We start from the raw sequence: 18,726 nt of genomic DNA on the forward strand, positions 1-18,726 counted from the left end.
TGGTGGGGACGGCCAGACTTTGGGGATATGAGAAAAGCCACGAAGAATTTGCCCCCATCGCATACGAGTGACTCGTTTGCCAGAAGACTGATATGCCCGTCATGTTGTTCGTATCAAGGCAAGTAAGTATCTGTACGCGGATTCCGCAGTTGGGCTTGCAGCACTGAAACACCAAAGTCACGGCATGTTCGCCAAGAAGCAGCCGTACCAAGCAGAGGTGTATCGTATATCCACGGTATTTTCCAATATCAGCAAGTCAGCACTTTCGGTTATTCCCAATAACAACAGCTGGTAAGATGTTTCGAAGATGGTATCATTTTAGTACCTGAGGTACTCTGGACAAGAGTTCCCAAATTATGTTTCATACATCGCCGCTAAAGTTTTCCTTTTTCTCTTTTTCTTCCCCTTGTGTCGATGGGCTAACCTTATGTCGCCGATGGAGGACCTAGCGAGTAAAGCGAGCTTCTAGGCTAGAAACTTCCGATGCTACTGCTATCGAAAACGCTACTGTACTACTAATAGCACCAACAGTAACGCCATTCAATACCAATAACGCGTTAACGGGCTAGATTTTCACTAGCAGCTCCAGCTGTGTTCGTTACAGCGTTGGTGGGGCCGGCTGGTGGCATCATGCCAGGCCCCGAGTGTCAGGGCCGGGAGAGTTCTCGAACCAACAAAGCCCTGATCGAAGTGTGGGTGTGTCGGCCGGCGCAACGTTGATGCTTCGGCCTATATTGTTGACAAGACATCGTGGGCATCAGTTACATATATACAGTGACAAAGGGTACACATCGTACTACCCGGCGCAACAGTGAAAAGGTCCTACATTCCAATTTCGCAACAGCAGGCAGGATTTCAGACAGGGTCTCAGACTGATGATACAATACCACAAAGACACCAGTGTTCGTGTATGTGCTTATCTTGCCCAGCGTATGGAGGCGTATGGAAAAGGAAGTGCGGTTGCGATAAGCATGAGGCTGAGTGGGTCGTCTCGTCTTTTGCTTGGCCAATTGGCCAGGTGGTTTTCTTTCCGACACTCTGGACCGGCCGAGAACCCTAGTCTCGAAGGCGGCGCAGCTGGATAGTTGAAAGCTGAGGATCGGTGGGGTAACTGGTTGGTCTAGACATGGGGCAAAAGGAACGATTCTCTTGGCTACTCATCTAGACTTGCTACTACAGCTCAGCTGTGAGAGCCAAATAAAACCCTGCGTGAGCCTGGACCTTGGGACCGTACTTAGATCTTCTATCTACGATTTAGACCCTGGAGTCTTGCACAGGTTTGTATCCCGATTCTAACCCTCATGTGTCGTTGTTAGTAGGTAGCCAACTGGTTGGTAAATGAAATGATGCCAGCCTATCCAGACTAGGACCCGAGGTTCATCACCCATGTCACTACGTATGGTTGTTTGCGGCCCTCGATATGAACAGTTAAATCATTGACGAAGAGGGAGTTGTAGTATGGGATTGGACACAGGTGACAGGGATTCCTGAGCATTAAGCTACTTGGACGCACATTTCGGAACAGATGCCCGTCATAGAAAGCCGAGCGAATCGGGAAGTTCCCGTCCGTACGAAGCATATGCACGAACGGACCACCAATTCAATGCAGGTAGCAACCATAATCTCCATCGTCAAAGAGGACAGCCATGGGAATATTACATCACGAACAGAAGGTTAGTGTCTGGCGGAAAAAAGTTAGCATGACTCTCATACACGGGACCGTAGCATTTGTTACTTACCGAGCGGGTGACTGCAAGACAGTTGTGGTTTCTGCGAGTACTTCGTCTCCAGAAGATCACGAATGCTGTTCAATAGCTGGACGTAGCTCTGTTGTGGGTTCTCCTTAATGGCAGAGATGAAGGCCCACGACATAGCTCCCGTGGCCTGTTGCGCGATGCTCGCATCGGCCGAGGTTTGGTCGTCCTTGCTACCCGACCACATGATAACGTCTGCAGGACTGGTCTTCGTCTCTATGGTCTTCTTGTGCGCGCCATCGCCCTTGAAGGCTGTCCTGGCGAAGCCGAAAACACTCTTGGCCACACCCGCCATGTCACCTGACGCATACGCCGACACTGCGCTGAGGAGACCCTGTCCCGCTTCCGCAGCGAGGTTAGGTTCTTTCGCCACGCCCTTGGTCGAGTAAACATATGGCAGATCCATGACGGTACCAGAATGGCAAGAGTCAAAGATGGCCGTCAGTCTAACACCAGGCATGAGCGGCTTCACAACGACATGGTGGATTTCATCGTCGACAATGTGGCCTTGCGTCTTGTAGTCGAGGGGGTAGATGACTTCATCGTAACCATCGTCCTCGTCGCCGTCCAAATCCTCGGTTTGGCCGCCGTGTCCAGAATAATGCAGGAAAAGAGCATCATCAGCACGGGCGCCTTCGACGAGCCATTGCATGCCTCGCAAGATGTTTGCCTTCGTCGGTTGGAGTCGTGGGTCGGAAGTGTCGTCTGTCAAGATGATCTATAAAGGAGTATGAGCCGTGGGAGTCAAGACATTCGCCGCGAGAGGAAAACAACGTACCATGTCCTCGCGCTTGTAATTGTAGCGCTCCATGAGGAAAGCAGAAACATTCTTAGTGTCGTTGATGCATCCCCTCAGTTCGCCTTCCTGGCCAATATAGTTGATTCCGATGAGCAAAGCCTGATGACATGTCAGCGCTCGTCTCTTTTTCAAAGACACGTAGTTATATGCTATTGCAATGGCTTCCATACCTTGCGCTTGCCTGTACAATGACTGTATTGGAAAGTATAGCCCTCGGGAGCACCGGTTCCGAAATGCTGAGGAGCGGAGGGGGAGGGGGTACATCGCCTCGAGGGCCGCCTGCCTGGTGGCCATATTCGGGACGTGAGTTTATCGGGTATCCGTACGGGTCAAGGCCTGGAGGCGGAGGATGGTTGGGCGCCGGATAGCGGTTGTGATGTTGCGGCGGGGGGGCCACCATACTAAATTGTATTTGGGTCAGCAACGAGCGCATTACGATCCTAGGAAGTACGGGGCCGAAGGGACGGGCTCGAATATGTGCATACCTGTCCGCCGTACTGCTGTTGAGGTGGCGGTTGACCGTATCCGCCGCCGTGCTGCTGGGGTGGTGGTTGATTATACCCGCCTCCTGGGTAGCCGCCTCCACCGTATCCCCCACCGTAGCCTTGTTGGTAGGACATCTTGTACGGATTCAGCTCCGGGTTTGCTCAGAGAAACAAAAGATGGTGAAAACCGTATGCTGTTTTCCGAACAGGAGGGCGAAATGGGAGGACTAGAGATGGGAATGTCCGCACAGTGGGTAGTTAAGGGCAAACAGAGCGAAGGAATGTCGGCGGTTGCATTCGTCAGCGCGAGGCTGGTGTGTTTGTGCGGTTGGCCAGATTGTCCAAGTGAATGCTAGGTAGGTTGCCTGTTTGGCTGCAAGCTTTCCTTTGAAACGAGGGGCAGATCTGTGCTGTTGCATGTGTCACGCCGTCAAACCGCAATCGAAACCGAGGGCATCCATGCAGCTTCAGGTGGTGGGATGGTCGGTAAGCGTGGGAGGTAGCTGGCAAACAGCCTGGGAGCGGGGTATTCGGTATTCATATGGCCAGCCAGGAATGCTGGGCGGCATCAGTTGGCGGGGCATAGCGCTTGGCGGCTCCGTTTGGGGGGCCTTTACCTGGTCTTGGGACCCCCATCCTAGGCCTGAAAAGCGACTCCAGTGTCTTAGCCCGCCCGCGGGATCGCACAATTGGCGCTTTGGTACTCCGTAGATCGTGGTCATTCCCCGAAACAGCCGCCAAGTTGTCGCAAGCACCACCTTGCCACTCATCATTGAGGGTCGACATATGTGGGAGGGGACAGACTCCAACTGCCAACTCAGAATCGCAGTTGATTCGCGCGATTGCAGACACAAAAACTCAGATTGCTCCTCCTCGCCGTACCGCTCGGTGCACTATTTGCTTGGCAGTGGGCAGTGACACTGACACAATAGACGGTCAGCCCTGCCAACCCAGACACGTCTACATTATTCCTCTTTTCGCCCTGGAATCCCACCAAACCATCGTCTCTACTTTTCAGCCACTACACTAAGTACGCAAGCATGTCTTTCTTCAAGAAGCTCGCCGACAAGCTCGACGATCTTGATTTGGGGGGCAAGAAGGACGAACAGCAGCAGCCACCACAAGGTTGGTCATCCCATATACCGTCTTCAGTCTTCACTAGACCTTTCTTTTCGGAAGTCGGCAGCGTGTTCCTTGCGACTTACGCAATACCGCCGCAACGCTCCGTTTTACGCTACGCGATTCGGCCCATGTCTACGCACTAGCTTCCCAGATTCCAAGATATTGTCACTGACTTGATTCAATCACCAGCCACTCGCGGATACGACGGGTACGGCGGCCATTCAGGTTACCCCGGCGGCTCCGGCCCTCCGCCACCACAATCTTACTCTCAAGCACCTCCCCCGGGTCCGGAATACGGCAATCAATACCCACCTCCGGTGCCCCCACGTGAGTCCCGTTCCCATTCAGATACCACCACTCATTCCTTGCCGATATTCTTTTACATATTCTTTTTCTCTCGTCAGGGGTCTTGCTCAATGCTAACATCAATCCGATAGAGCAATCTTACGGTGGGGCACCACCCGGGCCAGTGTACTCACCCCCACGTGACAAGCCTCCGATTCCTCAGGGCTGGATTCCCCAATTTGACCAGCAACATCAGCGATGGTACTACGTTGAGGAGGCCAGCGGTCGTTCGCAGTGGGAAGCGCCCGGATTCAACGCGGGGGTGGTTCTGACACAAGAGGTCCTGACCCTTCGTACGGTGGCGCCCCCTCATATGGTGGTGCCCCTGGATACGGCTCGCCTCCCCCTCCGCAGCAATATGGAGGTCCCCCTCCGCAGCAATATGGAGGTCCCCCTCCACAGCAGTATGGAGGATATCCTGGTAGCAGCCCGTACCCGCAACAGCAACAGCAGGAGAAGAAGTCTGGGTCCAGTGGCATGCTTCTAGGTGCTGCTGGTGGTCTTGCCGCTGGTGCTGTTGGAGGGGCTTTGTTGCACAACGCTCTCGGTTCGTCGATCTCCATATGCCCTCAGCTGCGCCTAAGAAATAAGATAGCTAACATTCTGCAGATGATGATTCTGACGAAGAGCGCAAACAGCAAGCGTATGCTCAACAATCATACGAAGCTCCTCCAGCAGGTTATGGCGGGGACCCCTACAGCCAAGCCCCACCTATGGCTCCTCCGCCTATCGATGAGGATGATCACTCCTCGCTTGCAGAAGCGCGTGAAGAGTACCAGGAAGCCCTCGATGATGCCAAATCCTCGAGTGCCAGCTCCAGTGACCTCGAAGAGCTCGCAGAGGCACGAGAGGAGTACGAGGAAGAATATGCAGAGGCTTATGAGGAGGAATACGGTGATGAGGATTGAAGGCATCCATGATATGAGATCGACACGGAGGTACATGACACGGGAAACATTGATGTCGGGACGACTGGAACACTGCTGCACGTTTATGACCGTTTTCCTGCGTATTGGCTCTTCAGCATCGGTAGTGCCATGCGTCGACTGCAGGCCAAGTAGCTGAAACCTCATTCAAAGGCCAACACTTTCTAGTCCTTAGGTCACGCTACTGAATTCACACGATTTAAAGTACTCATCTTGATCCTTGTGACTTGTTCTAGTCATGGCGTTCCCAAAGGCAGTGGGCTAAGTCGGGGTAACGTATCCCACAAGTGAATGTCCTACACAAGCGAATGTCCCACTTTTATAAATTTCCTCATAGCCTTAACCTTTTTTTATATTCTTTTATGTCCGAAAATGCTATAACTTTAAAAAGAGAGTAATATAATTCTAGCGTTTTAAGCGCTTTAGAAAAACTTAACTTTAAATATATAAAAGGTTATATTAATTTATTATATCTTATTAAAAACTTTATAACATAAACGAAATAATTAACTTATATAACGCGAAATATTTACGAATTCTTAAAAGCTTTTAAATTTTAAAAAAATGCGATTATTTAATATATTATTAATTTAAATACGTAATTATTTCTTCCCGATTAAATAATATAAAAAATATAGCGAATTAATTATTTAATTTATATAATACGAGATGCGTCAACGTTAATTAAGCCTTTAATTTCGTATAATAATAACTAAACCTCTAAACACGTTTTAACTAAAGAATCGATTATTAAAAAATCCTTTATAAAAATCCTAACGCGTATCGCGCATAGTTTACTTTCGTATAGAATATAATTTATAAATACGGAATCTAAAAAGAGGATATCTATAACTAACGAAACCGGCTTTCTTATAAGTTAAATCTCGTCTAAAATAATCGTAACTACCTCCGATTAACGCGGAAAACTTAAGGCAATATAATAAAAGAATTAGGAATAGGTTATAATTATTTAGGGCGTCGGATTACACGGTTACGCCATCCCTTCGTATATTATTTTTACCGGGAAAACGCACCTCTCTTTTTAATACGAAAACAGCCTATTATTAAAAGACTAAATAATTATAGTTACTAAAAAAAATTAAACCACGAATAAAAAAGGCGAGAACTAAATTCGACACTTTAATTAATATACTAAGTCTCGTATAAAAAATCGTTATCACCTCCTAGTCCTAAACGGCCACGAAAGCCACCACTCGATAACTTTTAAACTCTATTATAAAAAGAACTTAATTATTATACTCTATATATCTTCTCATTCGTCGCATAAGTTCTAACCTCTTAATATCGGCTATTTTCGTATATTAAAAAAGGCGTACGGAAAATAAATTAAATATCTTATACGAGCGCATATCACTTATATCTTAAAGGAAGACTTCTTACCAGCGTTTTTAAAAGCGTTTTAAGCGATTTTCACCGTTTCGAATATACGAAGAGGCTTTTAAAAAATAAGACTCGTTTCGTATAATCCGGAATATATTATTTTATAGTTAGATATAAAGTTATATATTTTAACACTTCCGGGGACGTTTTTTAGCCTATTTATTCTTTAAGAATTAAAAACTTTAAATAATTTAATTAAAACTTAATCTTAAACCGAATATATTTAAAACCGTATCGTATAGTATTAAAATAATTTTTTAATATTTATTTTAATTAGTTTTAATTAAATTATAAAGGTTATAATATATATTATATACCGAGTTATTCTTTTAAAAAATAAAAACGTAATATTTTAAAAAATAAATAAAATATTTAGCCGGCGCCGCCGTATAAAAAAGAAACGGCTATAAAATAAAAAATCACTTTATATATAAGCTAAAAAAGACTTATAGTCTTAAAAAGACATTAATAAATAATTATAAAACGAATCGCGTCGGAGGAGTAATCGTACGAGGACGTTTAAGACACGCTTATAGCGTTATAAAATCTATAGAAAGCCCGGGTATAATACGCGCACTTATTAGAATAATATAAAAATATCTAAAAATAAAGAATCCGATTAATTTTAATATATTAAATACGTTATAATAAAATTAATTTATATTTTATTAAAAAGGGTATAAAAAAATAAGATATTCGCTTATAGGATACGTTATACTACTTTACTTAGATTTAGAATAAACCCACACTATATTAAAGGTAACCATCTTAACATAGTATATAGACTTGACTTTCGAGCTTAAATAGTCTCAAGGTTAAATTATTACGTCACACAGATAGTATAATCGACTATAAAATCTCCGTTTGTAGCCTTGTAATAAGCAAAAACTGGTAATAATGAGTTGGGGATAAATGCAAGCCTCTAAGTCACAGCTCTATAGGCCAATAAATAATCGATGGTGGGGTATGTGCTAACCCCTTAACCGTTCACGCCATCCGGCTTGTCGGTACAGCTGCTATGGTTCCAGGCACAGCCACGGATTCCAAAACACTCGAAATCACCCTCAGCGTTGATGCTCAAGACATCCGAGTTGCCTAAAAAGGAACAGAGATAGGATTAGTATTGTTGACATTCATCGGTCTTTCATAGCAAAATCGTTTGTCAAGTAATGGAGTCTTATGGAAATCAAAGGCAGTTTGCCAGGGCGGCTGATCACCACCAGGGTAACAGTACACAATCATGTAGGTTGCCGGGGCAGCTTCAAGCTGAGGGGACCAACACGTGGTAGCAAAGTCTCCGTCTGCCAGGGGCTGCAGAATTCCACCGGTGTTTTGCAGGCAACTGTGGACTTGGTGTTAGCTTCATGAAATCTTCGTAAAGGGGGGCAAGCAGGCGTGGCTGCGGGCATAAATGAAAGGATCGGTTCCTGATAATGATTTTCTTGGGTGATGTCTCAGTTGATACTGCGGCTTATTGGGTAACTCCTTACTGATTTAGGTTGATGACGGAGTGCCACAACTCCCCTGCGTCGTCGTGGCAGTAGGCGTCGAGCCAGATATTTCCATGCGGCGCATCCTTGCCTTCATTGACGCGGAACCGATCGCATCTCACGTAGATAAGGGCATCCACGGCACCAGGCGCTGTGGCTGACGGGGTCGGAGTCGCATTGCGGGGACTGGTCATCGTAGAGATGGTGAAACGTGGTGCCACTAGCCAAGGTAGTGGCCGAGAAGATGGCCGTGGGTAACAAACCAACATGAGTGCTTGTGGACCCGATGGAAGCGTGGACTACTGTGGCCATAATGGCCCACAGCGAGAGAGCGATGGTTCTGAGTGGTGACATTGTGAAATAAAGTAGTTGAGATATCAAGGTGACTGTCAGTGTTCTGAAGTGGGTAAATGTTTGGGTAATGTTTATCTATGAAGAAATTCTAAAGAAAAGGAAGCTCGGGGGAACATGGCTGATGCCAGAATGTATATTCACTCTTGATCTAGTGGTGATACATAACTAAATATTCTCAGAATTCACTTCTTGCAAACAAGTAGAGACTGACACATTTCACACATGATGAACATGGTTTGCTCTATTGAGCTCACGTGGCTCACGCCATGAAGGTACTCGATTTAATTACCTCCGGATTTCTCGGGCGTAGTACAAATTTATTTAGAGTCCCAGTATACAGACGAAGAAAGCTGTTGGTTGTGGAAAGAGTGGTTAATAACTTCTTAGTGTTCTAGAAGGCCAAACTGGATATGGAGAGCCATATAATCGACTCGGTCACTTGTCTAGTATTCCATTGGCGTGAGATCTTGTCTAGCTATGGCAATCATGTAGTACTGCTATAGCATAGAAATACGGCTAAGGGGCTCTAAGCTTTTCTCCAAGCAAACTTCGCACGTAGCGTGTCAATCTCTTCGATCAGCGGCTCCCGCCCGTCTCAGAGACTGTTGGTATATGTTTCTTTTCCCCTCGAACGCATTCATGCTCTGTTTTGCTTTGCAGTGCTACTCAACAAGGACGACCTCGGCGGTGGAAAGCGGGTTGGAATCAGTTGTCCCGAGATAGATTTGGGCAGACACAGCTGGCTGAAAGATCTCAATCAGAGTTTTGCTATGATGATAATCAATAATTCATGTCCTTACTCAGAACACTGTGGAAAGGATCCAATATAGCGAAATTCCGAACCCAGAAATGGGTAGTAAGGTCGTGAGGCTATACGATAGTCGAAAAACCGCTGTCGCACCCACCCCTTTTCTCAAATCGGGCCCAGCACCCCTCGGTCGTACACTCCTAGCTACCTATCTAGGTATACATGATGTGCGGTAACACAATGGTGCCTTTTGAGCAAACTGTGGCTTATAAATCAGCCGTCTTCATTGACCACCTGAAAAATCGACTGGTCCTAGCCGTGTGTTCGACACGCGTGTAACACTGTAGCCCGGTTACTCGTACTACCGCACTAAAAAATATAACCGCCTTCCATGGCAAGGATCCGCTCCACCTGCATAGGCCCTGATATGAGCCCCTGTTCCGTTGCTCAGAAGCCCCGAGAATCTATTGGCAACGGGCTATTAATAGGTGGATGTGAGGGTTGTCAAGCGATCTGATGCCCTGGTCAGCTGAAAGCTGAGCGGTACCTTCGCTTTTAAGTGCCAGTTCCATAAATACCAATACAACAAAGTTGGCTGTCCAAAGCCTTATTGTCCTTTTCTTCGTTCCTCCTCATCTTCTTTATATTTCGATCGAGCACTCGACTTCATCCCTATCAACATGCGAATCATCCGTTGGGCAGCGTTCACATTGTTCGTTTCGTACGCGCAAGCTGCGGTGGCGTCTATCGCGTCTATGGCACAGAAAAGCAATGCGGCTACGATCAGAGCCGTGGCTGCGACTACCCTAGCTTCGGACCCAGATCGAGATCCGCGGCTCTGCGGATACATCACACTACGACCCGCCGACTAATTCAAAGACTCGTTCTCTTTCGACGTCACAGCTTCGATGCCTCGTTACCGGCCTGTGTGGCCATGAAGTACATCAGCTTGCCGGGCTATAGCATGTATTTTTGCGAGAAACGAGGTAATTCAGGTGACCTCATGGCCTGGAACGCGACAACATCGCCCCCAGGAGCTATCACAAGTACCGTTTACGCCATATTGGCGCCTACCTCGGTACCAACGTCGACAACCAATCCAGACCCGCCGACTCATACTCCTGACACGGATTCGGCCATGCCGACTAAGACCCCCGACACGACGAGCGATCAGGGCCTTTCCCGGTCCGACAAGATCGCCCTCGGCTGCGGCATTGGCCTCGGCCTGCCTGGGACCATTGCGGCCATCTTCAGTTGCATCATCGCTATGAGGCGTTGGTAAGCGGAGGTTCAGTCCCCTCGAGGGGCGGCAGTTGCAGCCGCGCCGGCTGGGCACGCATATGTGACAAATTCCACATGGGCGGCGCCGCTGCAGCAGGCATGGCATGGAAGTTTGCAGAGCCAAAGACTAAGTTCATTTTGAGCCGGCCAACAGAGGAACTGGCTCTCTAAAGTGGGTATACCCTATCAGAACCTGGACACACAAGCTGGAAATGCGCACGGAAATTGTTTTCGTCGTAGGGGCCGAGCCCCTATCCTAGCTGTGCCTCATCGAAAATGTGCAATGATGACTATCACGGGTATCAAGATAGTTGGAGAAAGGAGAAACCAAGAACACAGTGGGTGTATAACTAGATAACTAGATACCTAATGTACTTGGCCAGGACAAAACTTTACTAAGACTACACAAGTTCCGAATGCCTTGAAGCCTTTGATGAACATTATTAAACATTTTCTCCCTGACCTCCGTGTGAATATCCACCAGCTAGAAAGCCAGGTCTAGCGTGTAGGGGACGGGGGTGTCGGTCAGGTCTTCAATATTGTTAAAGGGGGCCTCCGTAATTCCTTAGTGCACATAAGCAATCACCACTTTGGTACCTCGCTGTTATGCCAGCATGAAGTGGGATGCGGCGATCAAAGGATCTGAACCCAGAACAACGCTGCATCTTTCTTAAGTGTATATATAAATCTCTGTGGTCGACTCATACATTATTCTATGTGTGGTAGACAGACTGCCGGTCTGAGGCTTTTAATAGCAAGTCCTCTGGTGGACATATGTGGTGTGTGTGATGGCGAGAAGCCAGTTGAAGCAGACGAGAGAAAGATCGACGGCAGTCTTTTTGTGCAAGTTTTTGAGTCACCAGTAAAAACAAAATAGGGGCCGAGCTTTGCGCATTCTCCGGTAGGTTGATGAGCGCGCCACCAACCCACCCCCCTTCTCCTCATCGTTTACAAAAGTACAGCCCGCGTGACACATTACAAGCAATCAAGTAACCTCACCCGTTAACACAAGCATCTTGAGCATAATTCCTGTTCGAGATCGCTGGCTCCGTGGATACTAAGCGATGCTTGTTTGCGATATACAGATAGCAATACTGAGTTGCGTCTTAATTACCCGTTGAGGGTCGCTCTACCTGGGCCAGCAGCATCTCGGTGACCGAGGGTTATCTACCCCGTGTCCCTGAACACAGTCCCGACAGTGAGACCAGGGAAAAACGTCATTTCTAGTTCGTCACTTCGGGTTAGTCAACAAGGATAAGATTGTAATAGTGGTATACATTCATTATACATGTTCCGTTAGCTGCTATTATACTCAATTAAACTCAATTTTGATGTCAGTAAAGGCAGCTCTCATAACTTCGTCCACTTTCCCCGCTCTTCTTGGCCAGGCGCAGCCGTGACGTGCACCCCCCTCTCGTCCAGACCATGGAGCGGATCTACCTGCCGCAGGATATAGGTGTCGCGGTAGTGCGAGCTCTTGTCTTTGCCGTTTGCTGATTTGCTGGCTTGCGAGACACTGCTCCCATTTCTGCTATGGGCGTTGTTCGTCAACGCGTCTGCGTCGTCATCGTCAAAGTAGCGGGTTTCGCGCGTGACCTTGATCTCCTGCGTGACAAAGATCTTTCCCCAGCCCTCCGAGACGATGGGCCAGAAGATGGGGATGCTGGCGCAGATACTTGCCGCCAGCACTTCGAGGGCCGACAAGATGATGCTGATAGGTCCGTACCATGTCGGGTCGCGCGTCGGCCATGTAGCAGCTTGATGCTCAATGATGGTTTGGAGGCGCCAAGCAGCCAGTGCAATGACACTTAGGTCCAGGTTAGCCAATGATGCCCCGAATGTTAGGATAGGCCAGAAACAACTTACCACATGCCCATCGACAACAAGCCGAACAGACGGATTTGACCCGCTCGGGTCCCCCCTTCTCTCCACAGAAGGAAGCCCGGTATGATCAAGAGAGTTATATCCAGCAGCATGTTTATAGCTGTGTGACTCTCGAACGTACCAAGGAAGGCTTTCGGATGGTGCGCTCCGAATCCGTAGCAGTGCTTGTCTGGGGCTTCGGACAACCAGTAATCGCTAATCGGAACACAAGGGACCCAGGACATCACTCCATACACCACTCCCCAGAGTGAGGTGAACACAATCAGGCCAATGACGACCGTATGCATCGTTGTCCCACGAGGAAAGACCCGGCGGTATTGGAAGAGCAATGCTAGCTTGATGAATGCAGCAGAGCAGGCATAGGTCGCAAACATGACGTAGAAGCACTTGCGGGAGTTAGTACAGAAGATATAGGCAGGAGTCGCCAGCAAAACTCACCTTCTGGAAGCCTTCTACTTGCCAACGTTCCACCTGCAGGATATGCTGCCCAAGGCCGAATCTGATAGCTAATTGGGTGTCAACAGTGATGACTCGAAAATGGACCGAATGACCCAACTTACCAATGCAGGTTGTGATGCATCCTGCTGTTATCGTGACCTGCGTATCATCACGTTAGATTCATCCTTCCTTCCGTTGGCGGTAGCTGAGAGCCTACCATATTGAGGACGACGAAGAGGTCATCTATACCTGCAGCGCGGACGATTCGTAGTCGAATGTACAAGCGGAAGATGCTGCATAGCCAGGCGAGGATCTATAATGCAACCGGGTCAGAACGTTAATCCAGGCGTGAAGAGGCTCTGAAGCGACAGTGCCTACCATGAACGGTGCGACGAGTCCAATGATGGCCTCGGGCCGGTTGGCGGCCGGCATTGGCTCATCATAGTTGATCTTGGAGTAGATGAACTCGTCCTCGGCCGAAGCCATGGCCTCCGTCCCCGACGGATGTGCGGATGAGCGGCTGCTCGGCAAAAGTGGCTGTGGAAGGCTTAGCCTGCCGGGTCCGTCCCCAGATTCAGTCAGAGACTCCTACTGCTCAATCAATGTGTCTCGGTTCGCGTTGTCCACTTCGGCCCATCGCTTTCGGCCGAGTTGTTGTAACGAGTGTATAGGGCAGGGCAAATGGTGCAGCAAGGAGAAAACAAGCAATTAAAGAGAAGCAACCTCCATGGCACATCTGGGGAAAGATCTGGAGGACGGTTGACCTGTTATTCGCTGCACTTATCAGAGATGGCAGAGATGACCAAGCCCGCTGATGAAACATGATCCTGCAAATCTACGTACAATATGCATCCCCTTACTAGGCCAGGCCCCTGGCTGTTGTATGGCTGGCAAAGGGGGGTCTGACTACGCTCAATCGAATCGGGGGAAGGCCTGTCAGTGCCTGCATGCAACTGGGGTTGCGCTCAACTTAGTGGTTAGTACCCACGCGGATGAGAGTGCACGCGTGTTTCTGTGCCCCCCAAACTTCTTCGGCACTGGGGCTTCCATCGGCCTTCTAAGCATTCATGGTAATTGATCATCGCGAGGGAGCGCTAGACGTGCCGCGTACCACGGCTTTCCCACCGACAAGATGCACGATCAAGGTAAGAACTTGATTCCTCCGAGCATTCTTGTAATGCGTTCCGCTTTATTCCAAAGATGATAGGGAAGTGCACAGCCCAAGCGGCTCCAACCTGTCAATTCGGAGCCTCGCAATGTTCCGCGTAGAAAGTGGAATAAAAAGGTGGTTTGTGGGCCAGAAAGCCGCCGGCTGTTGGCCGCGGGATGGGCTGCACCGCTGCCCGGTTACCAATGGGAAGGAAGATGACTCGCAACAAGGGCGTCGACCACGCTCTCCCACGTGTGCCCTGACTCCATCCTTCGCTCTGTCATCTTTCCTTTTTGATCTGACCTCCAAGTGCGACGAGATAACGTCAGAGCTGGCAGCCAAGTACATAAGCGAGGCGGCGATTCCGCCGCTTGCGCCAATCGGCTGTGTCTTCACATCACGCGCTATGTGTTGGGTGGTGATGTATCACATAAATCTCGAAGATGGTGGTGGCACACCTCGCTTCGTACGAGAAGCTCGCAACTCCAGACGGAGCAAGCAGTAGAATGCGGCCCTCTCTTTGCTTAATAAGGTATGCATAACGTGATGGCGCCTGTGTGACGAGTCATGGCGAGTCGGGCGATACCCGTTTAACTTTGCACTTTTTGGGGACTCGCGCGGGGGCGACAATTAGCCAAATGCGACGTTCGACACCAGACAGCCAGAAATCATGTTTTTCTCTCGTATTGGGGCTGCGTGGGTAGGAAACGTGGGAATAACGACCAACGACCCCCAGGAAACCCCCCCTGGACTGACAGGTGCCAGTTCCAGAATATCTCCACGGACAGCTGCGACTCGACCGGGCTACTAAGCTGCCGCAATTGGCAATGGTACTCTATAGTCACAGTAATGACTTGCTTCAATTTCCTGTCGTGCAATAATTACAGCGGACGAGGCGCCAAACATTCATCAATTCCATTTGCAAGGGCTACTGCAAGCAGCAAGGGTGCTGGGAATCTCAAACCAACCCAAAAAGCAAAAACCAAATCCATGTGAGCGTTTAATTTGCTGGCCATTTCAATACCACCTCGAACCCCCTCCCGTCACACACACCCTTGTCGACCCAAATGGACAGCCCCTACGCTAAGGAGTTGCAAACTGCAATTGCCGTGATCCGACAGGCCGCCAAGCTCAGTCAAGCAGTCATCTCGGCCGAAGACAAAGGCGTTATCGAGAAGGATGATTTGAGCCCTGTCACCGTCGCCGACTTTGCCATACAGGCGCTGTTGACGGCCACCACCCACGCCGCCTTCCCTGGCGACGGGTTCGTAGGCGAGGAGACCTCGGCCGATCTGCGCAGCAACCCACTCCTGCTGGAGCGGGTATGGGCGCTGCTGCGACGGCTCGACGATGACGTTGCCCAGGGCCGCTGCAAAATCCCCGAGAGCCCGGACCAGGCCTGCGAAATGATCGACTGGTGCGGTTCAGGCGTTCCTGGCGGACCAGGCTCTGGACGCGTTTGGGTGTTTGATCCTATCGATGGGACCAAAACCTTCGTCCTGGGACAGGCTTACGCCATCAACGTCGCGCTCCTCGAGGGCGGTAAGCAGGTATTGAGCGCCGTGGGCTGCCCGACTCTGCCCGCCGATCCGCAAGGTCATTTTTCCAACGATACCATCGACCCCACCGGACGAGGATCTCTCATCTCGGCCGTCAGAGGACACGGCACCTTCGTACGCCCACTCTTTGGGTCTCCGGAAGAGCTCGAGGGCCACCGAGTCCAACCTCAACCCGACACAGCCTCTCTGGCAGGGCTTCGCGGTGTGACTTGCTTTAAGACGCTAGCTTCTGGTGTTGATGATGCCCACGAACTCATCATGGAGAAGCTGGGCATCCCCTTTCCGGGCAGCGATCTCTTGGGCTGGGTCCCGCGCTGGGTGACACTTGGTCTGGGAGTTGCCAACGTAACTGTGTGGGTTTACAAGAGACGGGACCGTCACGGTAAGCTGTGGGACCACGCCGGTGCCATGCTCCTTTTCGAGGAAGTGGGCGGGAAGATCACAGATATAGATGGCAAAGATATTGATCTAACAGTCGGGAGGATCATGTCTGCCAACTGTGGTTTCGTAGCCGCCCCGAAGAACGTCCATCACGAGGTCCTCAAGATTGTCCAGGAAACGCTCAAGGAGCAAAACAAGTCCCACTTGTTAGCTGCGCCCTGAAGGTAGAACGACGAAACCGCTGGCAAATATCAAATAGACCGGTCGGACAGAGGAGCCCCAGGTCGAGAATGGCCTAGAATCAATAGAATTTTCATGAAACATCTGCGAAGTGGTTACAGCTGGCGAAACAGCGAAGGTTGCTAGCTTGGTATTCGTCACCTAACCTACGAATACACCACAAGCGTCGAACCTACTTTCCATACACGTCCGGATACTCTAGCCCTCCAGCGCATGGACCCCATCCTGCATGGCCGAGAATGTTGGCCTGCCACCACGCCAATATCACTAGCCATCAAACATCCTTACATTGTCGCTTGCTTGCTGACTGCGGCTTGACTAGGCCGCAGCGTCTGTGACCATACCTTCCACGCGCCCTCATCGCATGCCCTGTCCAGCCATAGGAATGTTTTAAGCATCGCCTTGGCTGCGTCCCATGTCGTCAGGCCGAGCTCGGCGCGAAACCGCCTAGTGTGATCGAGGAAGAACATATACAGGCCCGCGCTCTCGTTTCCTTCATTGGTGGCGGCGGCGGGTGACTCCGTTGCCCCAGCCGCGATCGCGCCCAGCATCGCGGTCCAAAATAAGAAACGGCGGTTCTGGACCGTGTTGCTGCTGCTGTGCATGATGCGCGCGAGGTCGGCCGCGGCGCTGGCGAGAGGCTCAGCGCGCGGTAGCGGGAATGTCACGCCCAGCGTGAAGACGAGCGCGGCTGCTCGACAGATATCCTCGGCGCTGCCTCCGCTGCCTTCTTCCCGCCGTAGGCTCATTAGCCGGTGCTGCACGATGTTCTGATAGGGAACCACCATGCCCGTCAAGCCCGGGTCGCCCAAATTTTTAGCCCGGATGACGTACTCCTCGATCTCCTGACAACACACTCGGATATCTAGGAGCAGCTCCTTTAAGCCGTCATCCACGGGGAAAGCCGCGGCCTCGGTTAAGGGCGGCCGTACCTGCGGCAACCAGGTTTGAAAGACGTGCTGGAATGCTCTGCAAAGACCAATCTGTGAGTTAGGGGAGTGTCCGTTAGCGTGGCATCCATCAAGCCGGTGAGAATTAAATTTGGTGTCAGAGGGATACGTGCCGTAGGGGCCTTCCCGGTGACAGCTGCATTGACATTGTCTGCCAGTGTGAACGACTCCGATCCGCAGTGAAGGTCGATGTTCTCGATACCGCCGCGCATATTCAGGCAGTACAAGAACGCCGCCCAGCTTTCCTCTGCGAGTTCGTAGTGGGCCAGGTTCTCGTGCACGCCCAGACGGTCTATGCCGACATCGCGAAAGAGGCCCCTCAGCGGCCCCGCGTGTGGACAACAGTTTGCGGGCCGCCAGCTGAGCGCCATCATCCCGACGAGGGTCGAGTCGGACACCGCCCCGGGGCGCTGCAGGCCGTCGCGCACCAGGCGTATCAGCCGCATCGACGACCTGCATTTCGTCTCTTCCAGGGCCGGCGAGTACTGGCGGAGGAGCGACCACTCTGCCAGACAGCTTATGGACACCTCCAGGGCGACCGGCTCCAGCATGTTGAGCCGGAACATGAGGCTCGTCATTTCGTCGTTGGTCGGGAAGTATCGTTGAGACATGATGGGAAATATTTGCTGGGCCGCTGGGAAGAAGAGCAATTGTGTAAGTGACGTAACTTTGGCGCGGATGCATATTCACTGCAAGAAGTCAAGGGGTCAATTTCGGTGGCTCTGCGGCTGCCATACATACCCAACCAGAACATCCTTCTGTTGCGCTCATCCTCCATTAGAGGTGACAAGCACCGGAGGCTGTCAAGCGAAGGCGAAGGGGCCGAGAGTGACTCGTCAAAACCCGAAGCTGCACATACTTCTCCTTGGGTGTGTCGACCACAGAGGCAGCTCCGCCCCTCGCTTGTCGTGATCTGTCTAGTCTTCCGTGCAGATTCAGCAGATGGGTTGCTCTTTTTGGTAGCTGGTTGACGAGCAGTAGAAGCCTTCCGATGCCCTCGTGAAATGTCAGCCAAAGAAACTCATCTATCGGTTCTCGATGTGACTCGGGATCTTGGTTGGTGGGTAGTTCATACTGCAGGCTCTCTGGTTTAGTCTATTCTGGATCTTACGCCTTAGCTGAGAGGACGAAAGCCCGCTCCAGTCATCGGCACTGTCTTTAGCGAAGTAGGCCCCAGGCCGGGGCTGGAGGGCCGCTGGGTCATAGGCTTCGCTGGATGCCATGAGTGGATAGGTGAGTATATCAACTGGCCCAATTTAGGGGCTTTGTACGGATGGATGGTAGCAATGCCAAGGATCTACTGAATAGCTGCAGATGGAACTGCCAGCCCAGCAGGGGGGATACCTCTTATACATGACATACTCATACTTCTACGTCTGCCGTAACCCTTGCTCGGGAGTTCATGGGTGATCGTCTGAT

At 50.3% G+C, this 18,726-nt stretch overlaps 7 protein-coding genes across 7 annotated transcripts; 3 read left to right on the forward strand and 4 right to left on the reverse strand.

Annotated features, from left to right (window-relative positions):
* Nucleotides 1–1,655: 1,655 nt before the first annotated feature.
* Nucleotides 1,656–3,173, reverse strand: PG994_000127 (caspase domain-containing protein; the record flags this gene model as incomplete). The annotated part of the gene is made up of 4 exons (XM_066851536.1): nucleotides 1,656–1,681; nucleotides 1,740–2,472; nucleotides 2,533–2,745; nucleotides 3,039–3,173. The coding sequence occupies 4 exons, from the start codon at nucleotides 3,171–3,173 to the stop codon at nucleotides 1,656–1,658; spliced, it is 1,107 nt and encodes a 368-aa protein (XP_066722168.1).
* A 905-nt stretch (nucleotides 3,174–4,078) lies between these two features.
* Nucleotides 4,079–5,413, forward strand: PG994_000128 (uncharacterized protein; the record flags this gene model as incomplete). The annotated part of the gene is made up of 5 exons (XM_066851537.1): nucleotides 4,079–4,163; nucleotides 4,350–4,487; nucleotides 4,598–4,732; nucleotides 4,786–5,052; nucleotides 5,115–5,413. 5 exons carry the CDS (start codon nucleotides 4,079–4,081, stop codon nucleotides 5,411–5,413), a joined length of 924 nt encoding a protein of 307 aa, XP_066722169.1.
* A 2,398-nt stretch (nucleotides 5,414–7,811) lies between these two features.
* On the reverse strand, nucleotides 7,812–8,676 carry PG994_000129 (uncharacterized protein; the record flags this gene model as incomplete). The annotated part of the gene is made up of 4 exons (XM_066851538.1): nucleotides 7,812–7,927; nucleotides 8,050–8,174; nucleotides 8,323–8,542; nucleotides 8,586–8,676. The coding sequence occupies 4 exons, from the start codon at nucleotides 8,674–8,676 to the stop codon at nucleotides 7,812–7,814; spliced, it is 552 nt and encodes a 183-aa protein (XP_066722170.1).
* A 1,751-nt stretch (nucleotides 8,677–10,427) lies between these two features.
* On the forward strand, nucleotides 10,428–10,706 carry PG994_000130 (uncharacterized protein; the record flags this gene model as incomplete). Its single annotated transcript, XM_066851539.1, has 1 exon — nucleotides 10,428–10,706. One exon carries the CDS (start codon nucleotides 10,428–10,430, stop codon nucleotides 10,704–10,706), a length of 279 nt encoding a protein of 92 aa, XP_066722171.1.
* A 1,349-nt stretch (nucleotides 10,707–12,055) lies between these two features.
* Nucleotides 12,056–13,513, reverse strand: PG994_000131 (uncharacterized protein; the record flags this gene model as incomplete). The annotated part of the gene is made up of 6 exons (XM_066851540.1): nucleotides 12,056–12,512; nucleotides 12,572–12,975; nucleotides 13,028–13,095; nucleotides 13,150–13,186; nucleotides 13,245–13,340; nucleotides 13,406–13,513. 6 exons carry the CDS (start codon nucleotides 13,511–13,513, stop codon nucleotides 12,056–12,058), a joined length of 1,170 nt encoding a protein of 389 aa, XP_066722172.1.
* Nucleotides 13,514–15,244: 1,731 nt separating this feature from the next.
* On the forward strand, nucleotides 15,245–16,339 carry PG994_000132 (aminopeptidase; the record flags this gene model as incomplete). Its single annotated transcript, XM_066851541.1, has 1 exon — nucleotides 15,245–16,339. One exon carries the CDS (start codon nucleotides 15,245–15,247, stop codon nucleotides 16,337–16,339), a length of 1,095 nt encoding a protein of 364 aa, XP_066722173.1.
* Nucleotides 16,340–16,641: 302 nt separating this feature from the next.
* On the reverse strand, nucleotides 16,642–17,918 carry PG994_000133 (uncharacterized protein; the record flags this gene model as incomplete). The annotated part of the gene is made up of 2 exons (XM_066851542.1): nucleotides 16,642–17,340; nucleotides 17,454–17,918. 2 exons carry the CDS (start codon nucleotides 17,916–17,918, stop codon nucleotides 16,642–16,644), a joined length of 1,164 nt encoding a protein of 387 aa, XP_066722174.1.
* Nucleotides 17,919–18,726: the final 808 nt, after the last annotated feature.

The sequence above is a fragment of the Apiospora phragmitis genome (genome assembly GCF_038363925.1).
Source record: "Apiospora phragmitis strain CBS 135458 chromosome Unknown utg000001l:1.0-2902119.0:1.0-2906034.0, whole genome shotgun sequence".
In the NCBI taxonomy this organism is placed as follows: domain Eukaryota; kingdom Fungi; phylum Ascomycota; class Sordariomycetes; order Amphisphaeriales; family Apiosporaceae; genus Apiospora; species Apiospora phragmitis.